We start from the raw sequence: 20,055 nt of genomic DNA, 5'->3' as shown, positions 1-20,055 counted from the left end.
CAGCCCGTACATCAAAGGTTACCGCAACAGCAGTAAGCTACGCTTATCGAGTGTGTGTTACGGGGTCATCCCACTAGTCCGGGGGTCCACTAGTCCGGGGGTCCACTAGTCCGGGGGTCCACTAGTCCGGGGGTCCACTAGTCCGGGATTAGCTTTGATCACTTGTTTTTGCTATCCAGGGATGCTTTATGTCAAATGTGTCTCGGTGTACCGGTAGACATATTTTTCTCTCCGCATCAGGTCCTAAAACAGCCATTAGATTTTGCCAAATATGAAATTGCGACTATTATATTTTTCAAAACGTAATATAAACCTGTATAATGTAGTTTCTATATTCAGTGAGCGTAATTACATGTACATGTATTTACAACCAATAATTAAAAGAAAATCAAATGAAAAACCACACAAACACCAGTCAGTCGAATTACGGTAACCAGAGAATCACATCACCAGTTGATTATTGACATATCGTCCTTATTTTTATATGGTAAAAACCATTATTTGCAAAAAATTCTAGAAGTCGGCTATCAGATGGCTAACTGCTCTCCAGTAGTTACTGGCATCTCTATCACCATCCTCATACTCTCTTTTGAGTCTGCGGAGACGTGTTTCCAAGTTGCGCCATTTGCGACGTCGCACAGTGGGATCGCCACCTCTGTTCATTTGGGCAATACTATTTGCCGTCTGTGCCTGTAGATCTTTCAGATGCCGTATGAGGATCCATAAGTTTGGATGTCGGACTTGTACCTGGTCATTCCATCGCCTGTGAAATGCTGAAAATAGCATTTTGTGTTTAAGTGAATATGCAGTCGAACCCCGATAGTACGATTCGGCTTACGACAAAACTCGCGGTATAAATTGTGTCGTATTACCAGGATTTTCGCACTATCCCCTTTCTAAACAAATATTTTGATGCGAGTTTGTATTGACTTTGGTTGGGACAGACGAAAATCGTCCTTATCTATGATAAATAGGAATCCCGTGGTTGTCCTATTAGACTGTATAAGGTGGCATGTTCATCCAAAGTACCATAAAAATTAGGATTTTAATAACCTGTCTGATTGCATATGGATCTAGGATTTTTTCTTAATTATCAGGATTATCATAATATAACAAGGCGCAAAGCACGTACTATTAAAATTGCGCATGACATTTAGTAGATTTAAGGAAAAACCAAGCCCTTTACCTTCAGCATTGTTATTGGTACGGCAATCCATGTTTCGCTCGTACACATTCCATAGTGGTATTGGAAACTGGCCATTTATGTACGTGTTTTCTACATAAAACAGGAAATCATCAAGGGTCGGGTATTGTCTGATCGCTCTTCTTGTAGAATTTCTGTTTAGTAGCAGGCGAAAATTATTTCGAACTATTGCGACTGGCAAAAAGCCCAATGACATTACTTTCCGTACAATTTTACGAAGTCTGTTATCTTGCCTATATGCTCTCACAAGTCCAAGCAACTTGACATGTCGCCATAAAGCTTGGTTAAAGTGGAAATAGCAACCACCAATGTTCGTCTGAGGGAGTTCTGTTTCTACAGCCGTTATCAACGCAAGCTCAAAGTCACACACTATCATATTTGGTCGCCATCTACGATTACTTGCTCTTCTAACTTCACGTTTTAAGACCTGTATTATCTGACGATAATGAGCAATTTCACGGTTAACAGTAAGTGCGACAACTAGCGGGAGGACACGCCCATGATAGTCACCCAGAACTGTGAAAACTTGTTGATACGGTCTTGGGGCGGTTCTAAACGTGCCGTCCATATACAATGTGTTACTTACATTTAGTGCCCGTAGATTTCGATCGGCTCCAAATATAAGGATTCCCCAATCGTTATCATGGTGTAGCAAAAATCGCCTGCCATTCCAACATCGGGCCCATTCACCTGCGACATTAACAGAGTCTATATCATGTGGTATTTCGGGCATATGCTTAGTTTTTATTCTTGCAATTGCCGATCTCACCGACTTGAACGCGGGAATATCGCGATCCCCACCACCTTGTTGGTGCAGCCTAGATATTTCTTGGTCATAAACTCTTTTAACAGGTTTTGTGGGATCAGTGCGGACTTCATTTTTTAGTGTATTTGAAAATTCGCCCGCCTCAATCACCGCATCGTCGTGGCCATGATTATGTTCATCTGGACCGTCTAAAACTGTGATATTGCCGGGGTCACCGTCGTCTCTATTGAAATTGTTTGTTTTCAGCTTGGATCGGCAGTCTTTCCGCCAGCATCGCCAGAGCATGCACTCGCTCAGTTGCCTATTAAAATGGTACTTGTAGCCTTCGTTAATCAGAATTTTGCCAATACCCCTACTTCCAGTGGATAGTCGCGGTCTCTGAGCCATATCGTACACTCGGTCAACACGTTTAATACGAGAATGGCAGAGATACTCGCATTACTGAGAAACAACATCATTGGGAACATATAGATTGTCTTAATTTCCCACGCTCCTGACAACTAATAATAGGCGAACGTCATGAGAATTTATTTAAAAAATGTATTTAATTTCAATTGTTGTCCGGTGTGTTCTTACATTAACTGTTTAGCATACCGGAACTTTCATTTAGGTTTAAAATCCAATCCCGGACCAATGAACCCCCGGACCAATGAACCCCCGGACCAATGAACCCCCGGACTAGTGAACCCCCGGACCAATGAACCCCCGGACTAGTGGTACGCTCCCTGTGTTACCAGCTGAATACCAGTCAACATCAACTTGGATTCGGTCGCAGAACAACCCGCAATAGTTTTAGCCCGATAAATGTTCTGCGATCGATACTACGCATGCGCACTGCAGTTCATTGAACCACGTGGAAGTGGCTGTGTATACACATATTTTTCTTTAGAAAATCGGTTGAAATTCAACAATTTCTCGTAAAATTTGTCCAAAAAGGTATGTATTTTTATTCTTCTATATCTCCGAAACCCGGAATCGGAACATTAAGTATTTATATTGTGATTAAAGTCTGTTTTTATGTGTTAAACATATGTTTTTGCCAGTTCGTTCCGATTCCGGGTTTAGCGTCATTTGGGCCTTGAAGATGTCAAATATTTCGGCCCAGACTCGCGCAGCTTTCGTTTCTGACGTCATGTTGCTATGTTACGACACAAACATATACACGAAGTATGATCTTTAAAATGTGTATTTACTACATGATAATGTTACTTAATAAGGCCTACAAATTATTGTCCCCCATATAAACCAAGTTGCCTAAATAGCATCAGCAATCTCATTTAATTAACCTTTTCTTGTTTTTAGTCATGGATCTTTGTCGATTGTGTGGAAAAAATGCGAAACCTCCGGATCGTCGTCCTATCGATAAAAATAATTTCAAAAGCCATGTGAAGGAGTTGTTCAACATTGATTTTGATGATGATAAAAATACCCGATATATATCTGTAATATGTGTCGTGTCAAATTACAAAAATGGCGTAAGAACAAAAACGTTAAAAAAAACTGTCCCTGTGACTATCACAACATGAAACTTTGCCCACATTTTATCCAAATCTTTCGCAGTGCTTATGTGAATGGCGGAACATAATGTATCTTGAATTTTTGTAAACCACTGGTTAATTCCAAGTCTGGACGGCGACGTATTTGTAGTCAAAATTTTATCGATCGATTTTCCATAATGTACTGCTGCCATTCCATTTGAACTGAATTTAAATACTCGATGGTTAATCACTTCAGTCATAGCCTTTTCCAAATATATAGTGTTCCTGCGAAAATAATAATAATGATTATTATTTTAACATGTACTTATCTGGATTTTTTATATTATGTTTATATATTATTTTCTGTATTCGTTTATTATTTTATAACCTAAAAGGATTGTATTGATTATAAAAATAAATGTAAAAAATACCTGTATGTGTGTTTTCTCGTGTTCAGATCGCAGTCTCTGGTCAGCTGAGCCTGAGAAGTACCTATATGAAAAAGAAAAGGAAAGAATAAATTGCCTGCAATTAGGTGGAAACTATTCCGATATTTCATTGATTCAAAAGGAATAACACTCACTAGAATCGGCCGAATTAGTTGATCCTGATCCAGAGGATTCCCGTAATATTTCCGTATCGATCTGAACCAATTCGTCACTATCAAAGAATAGATCGTCAAAATCGTCATCATTTATAATTTCGTTGACAACCGTTGCCATTTTAATACAGCGGAAAGAACCGATATCACGATTGATAAAACACTATATCCGTCTGAAGCGATGTAGAGAGAATCCCACAATGATAACGAAAAAGTCCAAAAATGTTAGTAGTTTTTTCAACGTTTCGTCTATGTCCTAATAGTCATCTTCAGAAATAATGAATACTACAGAAATTATGAGAGATATATACAATCCAGAGACAAAGAGACTAATTCAAGTAATCAGAGATGATACTAACTAAAGGAAAATTAACGTAGAAACAGTTACACGCTAAAACAGATTAAAGAGAAGCAGTTAAGAAACAAACTAGGGGGCACTTAAATTTAAGACAATTGTGAATACAAGTTGATCGACTAAAATTGATGAGGGGAAATCAGATGTTGAGTTTAACCAGTTTACAGAGGAATTTTTATATAAGTTTATTATGGGATGAAAAACCGATTTTCGGAAACAACTGAATTATTACGATTCCTGATCTCGCTGGTTATCGCTTATCGGCGCGTTACGTAACAAAGCGCTCGCCGACGAACCGTTATCGGCTTTAGGGCAATTACAACGCACATTCAACAAGAGCTGCACAATAGCGTCCGTATTCCATCTCATCACACTTCCCTGTTATAAGCAACAAATATAACAATAACAGTTCCACCTAAAATCCATATTATTTCATAATTCTGTTGTTCTTTACTTGGGGTGTAATAATCTGATAATTTAGGTTTGTATAGATGTAATTTTTCTTTATTGGTTACCGCGTTATATAAACTCATTGCATCATCAACTGATTGAAAATCTCTATGTGAAATCTTCTGATCATATAATTCCTTGTTAATATAATCCATATAGTTTTGTCTCTTTTCTCTATTCTTTTGCTGCTTTATTGTATTTTTCTAATGCTAAGTTATGTCTTCTTTGTTCTCCTAATGAACTATTTTTATCAATATGCTTGAATAAATAACCACCACCAGTAAATGCTAAAGCGTTAACAATTGCCGATCCTATAATAGTTATAATTGCACAAGCCATTTATGTAGCAAAAAAATTATGCATTTATATGGGAAGAATATATTTTTGTTTTTCCAAATAATCAATAGTTAAATTAGATAAAGTAACTGCTAATGTTAATTTTAAGATATCATTTATATCAAATCTATCAACATTAACACTTCCCATTTTGAATACTTTTTTAATACCATTGAATAACCAACAGTTCCAACTGATAGTAATGCTCCATTATATAATCCAGTTATTATCCACTTATTATCACTCATTTATTAATCAAAAAAATTACTATCATCAAAATATTTAGTTATCTTAGTGATGATAAATTCAACATTTATTTCATTACTAGTTTCATTTGTATATATTTCAATTATTATTTTTTTAATATCATCGATGATAAAATCTTCATCTAATTCATAAAATCTTAAAGATTCTCTAATTAAATTAGTAATCTTTTCTATATTTAAAGTTTCTTTATCTATTGTTGTTTCATACTCAAATGTTGTTTCATTAGAAAATGCAATATTTTTTGATATGTGTAATTACATCATTAATGTTAAATTTCATTTCTTTCTCACGTTTAAAATCAAACCCAAAACATATACTCGGTCCAACAGTTATATTCATTTATATAATGACAAAATTACTCTCTACATCTTATAACTAATTCATATATCACAGGAAAGTTATTCAAATCAATTAAATATCCATTATGATTTCTTATTTCTAATTTAAAATTATTGAAATGTGGAGTACAAGGTTTAAAATCACATTCAGCTAAATTATAATTTATTTGCGTTCCAAATTGTTTTACATTTTTTAATGGTAAAATATTTAATATACTAGAATTACAAATTATATCTTTAGTTGCTTCAAATGTTTTTGTAGGATTAATTAAATTGCAATAAATATAAAAATGTGTAAAAGTCATTAAATTTGTATAAGTTTCGATACTTGAATAATCTCTATCTGGGAGAATTCCAAACAGTTTAGCTAAAGGTTTTCTTACTAGAAATCTATGTTGTTCATAAGTTAACTTTATTCTTATTTTATTCGAACTATCACTTTTGATAAATTTAATTTCAAATCTAGCAGCTGCGCCAGTTTTTAAACGAGCTCTTCTATTAATTTTTTGCGCTAATGTTTCTAAATTATATAATCCTGGTTTTAGATAAAGATGAAACCATTGGTTCAAATTTCTAACATGAATTTTAAAAGCTAAATGATCAAGACTTTTATTCGATATATTATGAAAAGAATTACATAAACTTATATTAACTAATTTTAAATCTACACAATTCTTGAATTCTCTATCTAATTGTACTAGTAAATTATGTGATTTATAATTTGTAAGTCTTCTAGAATCAACAAATATTCTGTATTCTTTTAATTCTACCATTTATTTTACATATTTTATTCGAAATCTATTTCATGGTGCCCCTTTTCATTCTTACCTTTGTATACGAAATAGAAATCACCAGAACATAATTCTTCAAAATCTTCACTTGATAATCTATGAAATCTATCTGGTAAATATGTTCTGAATTTATATATATTTCCTTTTAATCCTTCATATTCTAAGTGAATAACTAATTTGTCTCCATATTTGATAGTAACTGTATCAATATTTGTAATTAGATATTTCTTATGGATTATTAATTCTTTTAACTTCTTAAATTTATAATCTACTGATTTGACATTTGAAGTATCTTTTATTCTATCTAGAAATAATTTGTTGTTCTCACTGTGTGTTTGTTTATTTTTTATTAAAATTTGATTAACACGTTAGAATTCTTTTCATTATTTCCTTCTCTTTTGTTTCTTCTCTTTTAAATTTTAAGTATTCATCTAAATTGCAACCATATGCAACTGTATGAATTCCATCATCCAGAATATATCTTTTATCATCAAATGGGTTTAGACTTATCTTTTCAATTTCTTCAATAAACATTTCATGATCTTCAGATCTTAAACATTTCATTTTATGTTTTCTAACTTCTTCATTGAATATACAATTGATGTAATCTTTGAAATGAATATTCTTTTCTACTACACTTTTGGTTATTCCTTTTAACTTTTTAGCTTCATGTTCTTTTGTTTTATATGAATACATTTTAGATTTAATACCAATGAATTCAATAATTTCTTCACCACCTAATTCATCTTTGAATTTACCGGGAACTTTTTTATTATCATTGCTAAACAATTCATGATTTTTAGGATAGTTACTGAAATCAAAATGATGTTTTAATGTTTTTAAATCATCAGTTATGTTATTAGTTTTTATCTTTAATATGTAACTGTCAGTATCAAAATATAGTATTTCTATATGTTTTTCTCCAAAAAGTGGTTGTAATACATTATAATAGAATTCATACATTAGTAATTTTGATAATTCTAAAACTGATGCTCCAACATAGATTGGTTTATTAAATTTCATTGATGTTCTTCTCATTTTAACTGCGGCTAAATTTTCATCAAATATTCTGTTACCCATGAACTTAGGATATGTTTGTAAATGTCTAATTCTTTTACCATTACTGACTAACTCAATATCATTTCTATTTCTAATATTTTCACAAGTCTTACCATAGAATGCATTATTCATTAACTTGAAGAAATCTTTCTCGAAATCAGTTTTAGCTTTAGTTCTCTGTTTGGTGTTAAAATCTATATATTTTTCTAACCACTTAGATTGACTGAATGAAATATATCTATGTACTTTTTTTAGAACCATTCCTTGTTTTAGATAAGACTTTAACATTCTATAATGTACTACATAATTATATTTATCTTCTTGAGTTACCATTAACTTTTCTGTATGAATATGATTTTCGGGTTTAATTCTTTTTTGATAATTTGATGATTCTTCATGAGTTACAGTTTTATGTTCTGGACAGTATGCTAGATTTCTAGATTTAAATTTAATATGTTCAGGATATTCCAAGTCTACAACAAAAAAGTAACCAGTATCTGAATCATCTGCAATATCTAGGATTCTTTTCTTCCAATCAAATTTATCATTGTTTTCATGTTGTAAAACTTCACTTATTTCAAATACTCCATAAGGTTGTGGTTCCATCATTGCCCAACCATACAAATTATTTGCATCTATATATAATAACTTATATCCAGGGTTATCATTTACATTGAAATATCTATCCCCTAATACACCTGAAATACCTCCTCTTATAGATTTTTCAAATAATAGTAATTGATCTATATTTGTTGATGATGAATAACAATGACAAGGATCAATGTTAAAATATTTTAGGTTTACATCTCTAAACCTTTCGAATATATCGGTTGATAATAATACATCTCATTTTAGATATAAATCTACTAATTGCCCATGATTTTTCATTCTAAAATGATTCCAAATATTCAATGTTCTATTATATACTTCATCTTTAACATATTCATTTTTTAATTCATCATAGAATTGTTCTTTTAATAATTCAGTTATATTAAAATCATTATGTGATTTATAAAATGAATATGGAATTGCGCCTTTATATCTCATTAATTGAAAATCATCATTATTTGGGTAGTGTTGCTTTAATATTTTTAATTCATCATCAACTAATGATTTTGATAAGTTATCTAATGAAGTATTTTAAAATCTATATGAATCTATAAATCTTAGGCAACCAAATTGGAATGATATATAATTCTCAGATGTTTTAGCTAACATTCTAAATTTATAAGTTGGTATTTTATCATTTGATCTATTTGAATTTAATCTTTCTATTTCATTATTAATTTCATCTATTTTATGGCATAACTGTTTGATGAATAAATGTGCATCATATCCTGATAGATTATGAAATATAACTGGTACAAAGTTAATTTTCTTAGCTTGTAAGTTACAATTTTCATGTGCAGCGCCTCTAAACTTTCCATTCAAATGATCATGGTCTCTTACTTTTTTATCTTTATAATTAAATATCTTTTCACAATAATAACATTTATCTGCAAACTAAAATGCTTCTTTATCTTCTTCTGTCATTATAATTCCTATATTTGTATTCAATAATTTACTAAATCTTATTTCATATTCAATTAATAAGTCACAAAAATGATTGATAACATTTTCATTTCTATAATCATAATATTCACTTTCAATTAGTTCTGGATAATCAGATTTGATATATAACCCGAAAGCAGCAGCTGATTGATGAATCTTTTTAATTGTATTTGTTTTTGGTGGTTCATCTGAAAAATCATTTTCATTAGAATTTAATTTCTTTCTTTTATAATATATTTCTTTTCTATCTTGATCAGTTAATTCTTTATTTAATGATTCAAAATCTCCATATATTACAAATGGTACTTTATTTTTGTAATCATATTTTTTGAATTCTAATATTTTATCCTTTTCATTTGGTAAAACTAATTTACAATAATCATGATTTTCACATAATTGTTTATGATTTAATAATGTACTTTCATTACTGAATTTATGTAAACATTTTCTACATAGATATATTTTATTATGGTGATCACTTTCTGTTCTAAAGAATAAATCTATTTTGTTTAATCCACATATAATGATTCTCATAATATAATATATCTATAACATCATTTGAATCATAATCTTTTGATAGATATAAAGGTTCTAATGTATAATGTTTTATATTGTTACCTTTTGTATTTGGTAATTTGATTAAATAAAATACATTTATCTTTATATTATTATCTCTTTCTATTTTTGGGATGTTTTTAATTATAACAGGATACTTATCTATCTTATAATCATTTTCAAATGGTTTATAATTTGTTAATCTAAAACTATGTGTAATATCTTCTGTTGGATGTAAGCAACTTATAATTGTCCATAGAAAACATTTATCATCTTCATTTTGTACATTTATTACAGCATTAGTTTTAAATGGTAGTTTTATATAACTTGATGCTTCAATATCTTGTTCTTTATAATATGATACATTATTTTCATCTATTGGTTTTGATTTAGTTAACTTATTATATTTTGTGTTATACACATGTAAAGTCATAAATATTATTTCATCAAATATTAAACCAGATCCTTCAAAATATTTCTCTTCTATTTTAGTTTTTACTTCGTTATAACATTTATCTAATTTATCATCTATATGTTGTTTAGATATAATATGTTGTGAATGAGAATTTATATTATATATTGGTTTATCTTCAGATTTTATAAACTTTACTTTAGAAGATATACTAATTTTAGGATATTCAACATCAGTTATTATTTTTATTATTTCTTTCATATTTTCTAAATGTTTTTTATTTTCTTCTAATGTTTTTCCTTTATGAAATTTAAACTCAATAGCTGCTGGACCAATATCACTTTTAAATGCTTCGGTTATCTCTATATCTTTTTTATTATCCAATAAATTAATATATTTTCTTACATCTTCCATGTATGGTCTTTTATTGTTTAATTTATTTTTTATGCTTTTAATTGTCTTCTGTTTCATATCATTATCTTTATCAAAATAATCTTCACCTAAAATATCATTATTCATATTTCTAATATGACTTTGAGATTTTAAATGTTCATTATAATATCTTTTATCACTGAATGATAGATTACATGTATCACATTTGTATGTTTCTTTTTCATTCTTTAATTCATCTAATTTAGTTTCTAATATATCATCTTTATATTCTAGTTTCAATTCATTCTCTAAATGTGTTTTAGTTTTATTTTGTCTTGCTTTTTGGGATTTATCTATATTGATATTACATGTTGGGCAGTAGTACTTGCTTCCATTTTAATACTAAATTTTTTATTAAAATTGATTTTAGAAGTTCACTGATTTATATCATGTATTATTTCAATCACACTTTACTAACACTTTTAATGTTTAAAAATCTAACTCATACAAATATAAATATTGAAATAATGTTTAAAATATATCTATATATCTATTCTATAAGAGCTCACACTTTTATATTGAATAATCTGTCAATTCAAATGTTATTCATGTATATGAATATTTTAAGAGTAATAGGGGTAATAGGCTTTCATATCAAAGGTTGAAGGGGCGAGTGAATAAAAAATAAATTCGAGTGTGCGAGAATTTATTTTTTATTTTTTTACTTTCTCGACCTCTCGACCTTTGGTATGAAAGCCTATTACCCCTATTACTGACACGTAAATAAACAGGAACAACATTTAGATATCGACTCAATATTTTATTTTTCTTTATAAATATAAAAATTAGCAGCACAGTTTCTTCAATGATACAGATAAAAACATTTTAAGATCGTTGTTTACTTTAAAACGCGCATGTTATAGCCGATTCCACGCAAGAATTCACTAACGTTTTTACGCCCGTCTCTGTAATCAATGCATAAGTTCTTTAAGCGAAGCTGCAGGTCAATATATTTTTGTCTTATTCTTTTGGCAGGACGCTGCCCAATACTGTCTTGTTCAATTGCAGCAGATACTGTTGCATTTTTTTTTGTTGAAATGACTGGATTGTCCGCCAAATCGAAGGGTGTTTGTGTCCCACAAGATAGTTGAATTTGTTATTCCAAGCCTCGCATATATTGTTGGTTCGAGCATCATCATTTTATGTCGCGCAATTGACATTCCATAATGCCACCGGAAACAAAGGAGGTGTACGCCTAAACCTCAGTAGTCCATTTGGCGCCCTAACACGACGATAAGTTCCATTTATGTACGTAGCACTGAAATAATCCAATAGTTCTATCCCCTCATCCGGCACAATAGTGAGTTAATATTCTAATCCAGCACTAACATCATTAACGGGTAAAAATGCAAGTCCATCGATCATCCCAACAAATAACTGAAAGTTCTGATTTTCGTTGTAATGCTGTTGTAAGCCAAGTGACTGTATTTTTCGCCATGTAGATTGGGCTAAATGGTAGAAACATCCCCGAGCTTGAACTGTGTCTTCGAATGATATACTGATTGCTTGGTGTACTGCCAATTCAAAGTCTACCATGACGAATTCTGGCTCTGGAAACATCTGTCGATCTTGGAATTCTCGGAGGATAGCTTGTAACATTTCTTCATAAGTTTCCTTGTTCTTACGCTCAAGTAAGGCATACACAACCGAAATCGACGAGGATCCGAGTGGTACCCGTATCACATAGACTTGTTCGAAAAGTGGCGGGGCCATGCTGAATGTTCCATCCATGAACGGGTAAAAATGCAAGTCCATCGATCATCCCAACAAATAACTGAAAGTTCTGATTTTCGTTGTAATGCTGTTGTAAGCCAAGTGACTGTATTTTTCGCCATGTAGATTGGGCTAAATGGTAGAAACATCCCCGAGCTTGAACTGTGTCTTCGAATGATATACTGATTGCTTGGTGTACTGCCAATTCAAAGTCTACCATGACGAATTCTGGCTCTGGAAACATCTGTCGATCTTGGAATTCTCGGAGGATAGCTTGTAACATTTCTTCATAAGTTTCCTTGTTCTTACGCTCAAGTAAGGCATACACAACCGAAATCGACGAGGATCCGAGTGGTACCCGTATCACATAGACTTGTTCGAAAAGTGGCGGGGCCATGCTGAATGTTCCATCCATGAACCACTGCCTTGATCTTCCCAATTTTTCTAACCCAGTATCTGAAGCAAATATCGCCACTCTCATGTCATCACGTCTATTGTCATACAAGAGGAATCTTTCATCTTCATCATCACCAGTCATCAGCCATCGGCCATCAATTTCAAGATCTGCTAAACTGCTGGGCTCTTTTGGGAGATTCTTTCTTCGATGACGTCTTATCGCTTTCTTACAAACATCTTCTGTTGGAAGCTGTGCTTTAACAATGTTGTCATTCACTGCTGCAATAACTTCGGAGTAAACCTGGACGGAGTTGCTGTGTAATGTTTCTCCTTTGGTGTTCATCTGGATTCTAACTTTTGTAACCTCTACTGCCGTATCATCTCGACCGTGGTTGTGTTGTACACTTTCTACCTTGTTCTCCCATCATTACATTAGTCATGACACTACCAGGACATCTATCTGTCTTCTTCTTTACACATGACCATCGAATCTTGTTGTTTCGTTCGTATTGCTTTACATACATATAACCATTTAGGCATATCTTGTGTCCACCTTTTGCTGTCTTGATAATTTCAACTGCCATAGCTACTGTATATGAACTAACTGATGAAACTTTGTCACCGAACTCCCTGTTTTATATGTTGGGTGATAGGAATTCATGAATTAAATTGCTAATTATCCGTCAGTAGTTTCCTGTAATCTGAAAATACTCACTCAGTTATTCACTAACAGGCTAATTAAACATTCAAAAAACCGATTAACAAAATTCTTAACTTACAATATCAAACAAAAATATTCACTGACCAAACTTTAATGACCAAACATTCAGGAATATGCAGGTAAAATCTGTATAAATTTGCTTTTTTGAGAAATAGGCTCAATAACCCGGGCAGGAATGTGATAGAAAGATTAATTCATGGCCCCTACAAGTTGTTACTTATAACTGATTACTGACAATAATAACCAATTCAGACTAACCATATCAGGTTATCCTGAATTTGCAAATAATAAACCTTCGCCTGGACAGAACAATAAACAAATAACAAAGTTGATATTTGTGCAAGAAATCTTTTTTAAGTACTGTATATAACCAGTATGCTTATCTAATCAAACGATATTCAATCCCACCAACACTTTACTAATAATCTTTCCTTTAATCTTTTTAGGCAAATTTAAACTGTGAATGGGCTTGAGAAGGTTTTTAAATTAGCTAATTGAGTCACTTTAGTCTTTCTACAATTACTAGTGAATCCAGTTCACATGTTGTTGGAAATTAACTGTAATCATTCCTCTTTGATTTGGACAAACAACGAGACATAGATTATAGAATACTAATTAGTTTATCTTATGTCTTTATGTGACGGGGCTTTCTTGTAAATCCTGTATATGCCTCGTCTGTCCGGAGGTCCACTCCACCAACCAACATTAAACAACAACGAAAGACCTGCGGGAACAGTGTAAATCACATCAACATATATTTCACAGAGTGGTTGCCTGGAAGGCGACCGCTAACAAACTAACCAATAAATATTACACATGCTAAATAATTAAGTCAGAATCATACGAAGCTTTCTTACCTGCGGGAACGGTGTAAATCACATCAACATATATTTCACAGAGTGGTTGCCTGGAAGGCGACCGCCAACAAACTAACACTGTTCCCGCCAAGACTTCAAACTATATGCAGACCATTAAGATGGCAGCACCGAACGGAGGCTATCAATTATACCGCCGAATAAACAGCCCGGCAACACCCTCCCTTAACGTCAAGAACTTTCGTCCCCGAAATAAGTGACATAAACAGGATGTCGTTTAAGCAATCTAATATTTTTTTAAAATTCCCAACCTTCCAGATGGACGGAACGCAGCGAGAAATCATTCAGAACAAAGCACAGATTACCGACCAAGAACTACTACAAGCTCTTAATTACTAGTGACTTAATGGAATTTACATAAACAAAATCCAAACCACTCCCACAGTTATTTATAATACTAATTCTAAAAAAATTCACCTCAAACTTTACACCCAGTTTCACATACAGGCGTGTAACTTACATCACACACATAAATTAATATATATATATTGAAAGACCCGGCATATCTACACCACCCTTCCAAAGAAAATCTGTCCCCAGATCGAGATAAATAAACACATAAGAAGCGACGTAGCTTCAAAGAATTTGTCGTAATACACGACTTCATCTTATAGACATCACGAAAATGAAGAGACAAGAAAAAAAAACCCAAAATGAATTAAAACGCACAACGCAAAATAATGGATATACTAGATAAATAATGGATATATATGTTTCAATAACCCGGACATTTGATGACATTTTAAAAATACTTATTCACACAGTTTCAAGACCGCTGCCAACAGAGTCGGATTTCCGCTTATCGAAGCATCTTTGCTTGCCAATAACAAAGTATCCAGCTTCTGTTGCCACGAAGGACCTACCGTTAAAGCGCCAACCTGATAGTCAGCAAACCGTTCAGGCATACGTCTTACCCTTGTAGGACGATCGGCATGGGCTGGACGCACGGAAAAATCATGTGATTGCACCTCATTAGATGGATCGACCTCCGGCCTAATCTCATCAAAAGGCACGTCCGCAACAAGAGACGTATCAACACCTAGCGGACTGACGTCGGGCCTAGCCTCATCTGGAGAAACGCACTCAACGGGGGGCGATTCAACGACAGAATGACTTTCCGGACTCACGTCCGATGCGACTACAGATAAAGTAGATTCGTCGTCGGGGGTGTCTACTGTTAATTAACGAGGGATACCAGACAATTCCTCATTAAGAGGAAAAGTCCCCTGAGACGCTCCCCGATCGAACAAGATAAACTCATCGGTCTCATCACAACTCGTGCTGCTGACCGACTCCGCAGGCTCAACTAAACTAGTCTTATCTCTCCTAATCCCGGAACCATGTTTCCCAACTCCAACGACCTCAGAGCTGCGATTTGGACGCAGCGGTACTGAAAGGAACAACAGCCAGTTCCGATGAAGCGTCCTCGTCTTACCAGACACAGTGTCTCTGACCACGTAGACGGGTATTTCCGTATTAGGCTGGGATACAATCACATATGGATTTTCTTCCCACTTGTCCCCGAGTTCATCGCGTCCCTTAATGCCTACACGTTTCACCAAAACGAAGTCACCCACGGCGACCGAAATACCACGAACCCTGGAATTATAGTATTTCTTTGAATTCTCGGCTGACTTCGCTAACTTTACTTTGGCCTGAGCCCATAAAGAATTAAACTCCTCCTGAAGAGTAGCTGTATATTGCCGTGAAGGCTTGCTTAATTGATAAACCTCGTCTACAGGCAAAATCGGAGTCCTGCCAAACATTAAGCGATATGGCGAAAAACCAGTGGACTCGTGAGGCGTACAATTGTACACAAACAGAAACGAAGACAAATGATCTTTCCATGCAATTTTCTTTGCAGGTTCCAAAAGACCCAAACGTTGAATTAAAGTTGAATTAAAGCGCTCACAAGCACCGTTTCCCATGGGATGATACGGCGTAGTGCGCGATTTCTTGATGCCGAAAATCGAACATAATTCCTTTATGAGATCGCTTTCAAAGTTCGCACCTTGATCAGAGTGAATCCTCTTAGGGATTCCAAAATTTGAAATGAAAGAATTGAATAGAACACGGGCCGTTGTTCGTGCAGTCTGGTTCCGTGTCGGAACAGCTAAAGCATACTTAGTGAAATGGTCAGTGATGACTAAAACGTTCTCAAAACCACCTTTGCTTTTGTCCAAAGTTAAGAAATCGAGACACACCACCTCCAAAGGCTCAGACGTGGTGATAGGAACTAAAGTAGCCTGTTGTGAAGGAGTAGGAGCTTTATGGATAACACAACGCGAACAACTTTTAACGTATCGGTCAATATCTGAAAACATCCCCGGCCAGAAAAATCTCTCACGAATCATACCCAACGTTTTATCTCGACCCGGATGACCCAGGTTATCATGCAACATCTTGCAAACAAAAGGGATCTCCGCAGACGGCAAAACAACTTTAAAAATTTCGGATTTGTCCTCGACAACACGACGACATAACAAGCCATCATTCATAGCGTAGTTATTTATTTCTGCCATTTCCGATCCAACCGAGAAGACGGCACGTAACGACCAGCTGATTTGATCTGCTTGACAATACGACGGATATCAGTATCAGCTTCTTGAGCCGCCATGAGATCACACCGAGCAAAACCCAGGCCGTTCACGGGTTGATCAAGTTTGTCATCAACAAAGTGCACTGGCGTAGCCACCGCCGAATGACACAAAGCATCCACTACTAACGGTGAAACGTGAACTTGACGACTCAATGCGTCCGCATCTATGCACTTTCCGGATAAATACTCAAGCGACAAATTGCAAATGGACAGAGCTTGGAGCCACCTGTGACTCATAGCGTCCAATTTCGCCGAAGAAAGAACATATGTTAATGGGTTACTGTCAGTCTTAGCGACGCACTCGTTGCCGTACAAATAATCATAAAACACCTCACTGACAGCCCACTTGAGAGCGAGGAATTCAAGTTTATGTATAGGATACTTTCGCTCGGCATCTTTTAAACCGCGACTAGCGAAAGCGATAGGTCTCAGATTTCCGTCCTGGCGTTGGTACAAACACGCACCAAGCCCGTCAAGAGAAGCGTCCGTATGAAGCTCAAACGGAAGTTTATAATCAGCGTAAGCCAAAACCGGAGGCTCAGAAAGTACTGACTTTAGTTGGTCAAAAGCCTGCTGTTGGACGTCGTTCCAAGGAATCTTCTCCTCGTTCCTACGAGATTTAGGCAACCCCTTCAAAAGATCATTTAGAGGTTTTGCAATAGCTGAAAAACCCTTCACGAAACGACGATAATACGAGGCAAATCCTAAGAAGCTACGGAGTTCCGCAACAGTCGAGGGAACAACCCAGTCTCGGACAGCCTGAGATTTCTTGGGGTCGGGTTCAATACCAGCCGCTGACACGATGTGTCCCAGGTACAAAACTTTCTCGCGAAAAAAAGTACATTTTGAGGGTTTTAACTTGAGCCCGGCCTGTTGAAGCTTCCTAAACACGTCAGACAGACGCACGATATGCTCATCAATGGTGTCACTAAAAACAATTATATCGTCAATATAAACAAGACATTCCTGGAGATTTAATTCGCCTAAACAGTTCTCCATAAGACGTTGGAACGTGGCTGGTGCTCCCGTTAACCCAAAAGGCATTACATTGTATTAAAAAAATCCGAACCCCGGACCAACAGTAAAAGCTGTACGTTCACGATGCTCCGGAGCCATGCTTACTTGCCAATAACCGCTCTTGAGATCAAGGCATGAGAAGTAAGTGGAACCAGCTAGTGCACCCAGCTGCTCGTCGATCCTAGGGAGGCTAAACCTGTCAGGAATGGTTCTCTCGTTCAACTCACGGTAGTGTATACAGAACCTAAGTTCTCCAGTTTTCTTCCGAACAAGAACTATAGGAGACGCAAACGCACTGTTGGACGGGCGTATCACACCTGCTTCCAACATCATGCGCAGATGTTCCCTAACTTCATTAACCATCGCCGGAGGAATCCTCCGATACCTCTGATGAACAGGAGTAGGACCAGACATGTTAATCCTGTGTTCTATTAAACTCGTACGTCCCATGTCGAGATCACTCATTGCGAAAATAGATCGCCACATCCACAGCAGATCTTCGAGTTTCGATCTAGCCTCAGGTATTACGCCATCCATTTGGAACAGTTTTATAAAATCCTCGCGCGACAAAGATGCGTGCCAAGGTTTTTGAGGAGCAACATTATCGTTAGAGACCTCCGGGGAGGAGGAGTATCAAGATCCGGCGTAGCACCATCGATGCCTGAAGGACTAATCTCCCCGTCCTCCGATACAAACCTACGCCCCGCCACGAAATCGACAGGCACGGCAGAAGCAATAATCGCTCCGGCCTGAATCGACACATCGCGGCGGGATGGGTTTCGCACCCGTACTACTACGCGATTGCATACCACGGAACCGGCTTCCTGTGCAGTAGGTACTACATACAGGCTGCCGGTAATCTGACTACCTTCGGAAGTGGTCATATATAACCCTTCCGGCCCTTTAATCCGAGCCAACCCATGTACGGTAATTTCAGCCCCGGCTGGCACGGAAGTAATTAGGAAAGTAGGCTTTCAGATCAGAGGACGAGACACCACTCATCACCACAAGTAATTTTTTTTCCTAATAAATGGGAGAGAATGAACACCAGCCAGAAAACAATAATGTTAATAAAAATCAATATTATTGCCAATATTGTAAAAAATACGTCGATACATCTAATAAAACACGACATGAAAAAACTGCAAATCATATAAAAAATGTAATAGATTTTGAAACTCCAGAAAATTCCAATGAAAGAAAAGAACGATTAGAAAATATGAATGTGGATGAAATAAAATGTGAAGTTTGTAATGAATTTATAGTAAAAAGGAATTATAATAGACATCTCGAATCACAAAAACACCATCAAAATTTGCGTAATAATGTTTTAGGAAAAGATTATTTTGACGATAAACCTCAAAAAGTAAAAAAACCAACTTCAAAAACTAAATCCATTTCAAATAAACCTTACATGGAAAATGTTAGAAATTATATTGATTCACTAGAAATAAAAGATACAATTGAAATTTTAGAAACATTACATAGTAAATTTGGTCCTGCAGCTATTATATTTAGATTTTTTAAAATGGAAGGAACAACAATAGAAGATTATAGCAAATTTAGTGAAATAATAGAAAAAATACTAGATTTGATAACAGATGTTGAATATCCAAAAATTAGTATCTCTGGGAAAGTAAGTTTTATAAAGTCAGAAGAAAAAATGAATTATAATATTCAAACACTCTCTGAAGAAATAATTTCAAAAACACAAATAAAAGAGAAGTTAGAAAAAATATTAAATGAATTTAAACGTCATATTGAAGAAAGATATTTTGAGGGTTCTGGCTTAACATTGAATGAAATTATATATTTAGATTTAAATGTTTATAATACAAAAAGGAATAAAACATCAAAAAGTAATAAAATGTTTAAAAATGATTCAAACTTTACAACAGAAAAGGATATTAAAGCATCATCTTATATTAAATTATCATTTACAACAAAAGCAGTAATAAATATTCAAAATGAAGATAATAAATGTTTTCTATGGTCAATTATTAGTTGCTTACATCCAACACAGGAAAATGTTTGTAGAATAACAGATTATCGGAAATATGAAACATTATATAAAATTGATCAATATCCAGTAACTATAAAAATGATTCCTAAAATAGAAAAAGTTAATAATTTAGAAAT

General features: G+C 34.4%; 3 protein-coding genes across 5 annotated transcripts in view; all 3 read right to left on the bottom strand.

The window, feature by feature from the left end:
- LOC141909360 (pre-mRNA-splicing factor ATP-dependent RNA helicase DHX16-like) overlaps positions 1–20,055 on the bottom strand; it is a 415,810-nt gene that overhangs the window by 167,805 nt on the left and 227,950 nt on the right. The gene's annotated exons all lie outside the window — the stretch shown is intronic.
- Positions 514–2,357, bottom strand: LOC141909168 (uncharacterized). The gene is made up of 2 exons (XM_074799553.1): positions 1,187–2,357; positions 514–773 (listed from the first exon to the last, which is right to left on the bottom strand). Exons 1-2 carry the CDS (start codon positions 2,355–2,357, stop codon positions 514–516), a joined length of 1,431 nt encoding a protein of 476 aa, XP_074655654.1.
- The window catches only part of LOC141909167 (uncharacterized), a 31,752-nt gene continuing 15,129 nt past the window's right edge, over positions 3,433–20,055 (bottom strand). Inside the window, exons 2-4 of the mRNA XM_074799552.1 lie at positions 4,032–4,108; positions 3,880–3,940; positions 3,433–3,733 (exon numbers count right to left, since the gene is read on the bottom strand). Coding sequence (XP_074655653.1) covers positions 3,433–3,733; positions 3,880–3,940; positions 4,032–4,108 — 439 coding nt within the window. The remainder of the gene's footprint in view (positions 3,734–3,879; positions 3,941–4,031; positions 4,109–20,055) is intronic.

The sequence above is a fragment of the Tubulanus polymorphus genome, chromosome 7 (assembly GCF_964204645.1).
Source record: "Tubulanus polymorphus chromosome 7, tnTubPoly1.2, whole genome shotgun sequence".
Lineage (NCBI taxonomy): Eukaryota > Metazoa > Nemertea > Palaeonemertea > Tubulaniformes > Tubulanidae > Tubulanus > Tubulanus polymorphus.
This window is presented reverse-complemented; position numbering and strand designations above follow the sequence as displayed.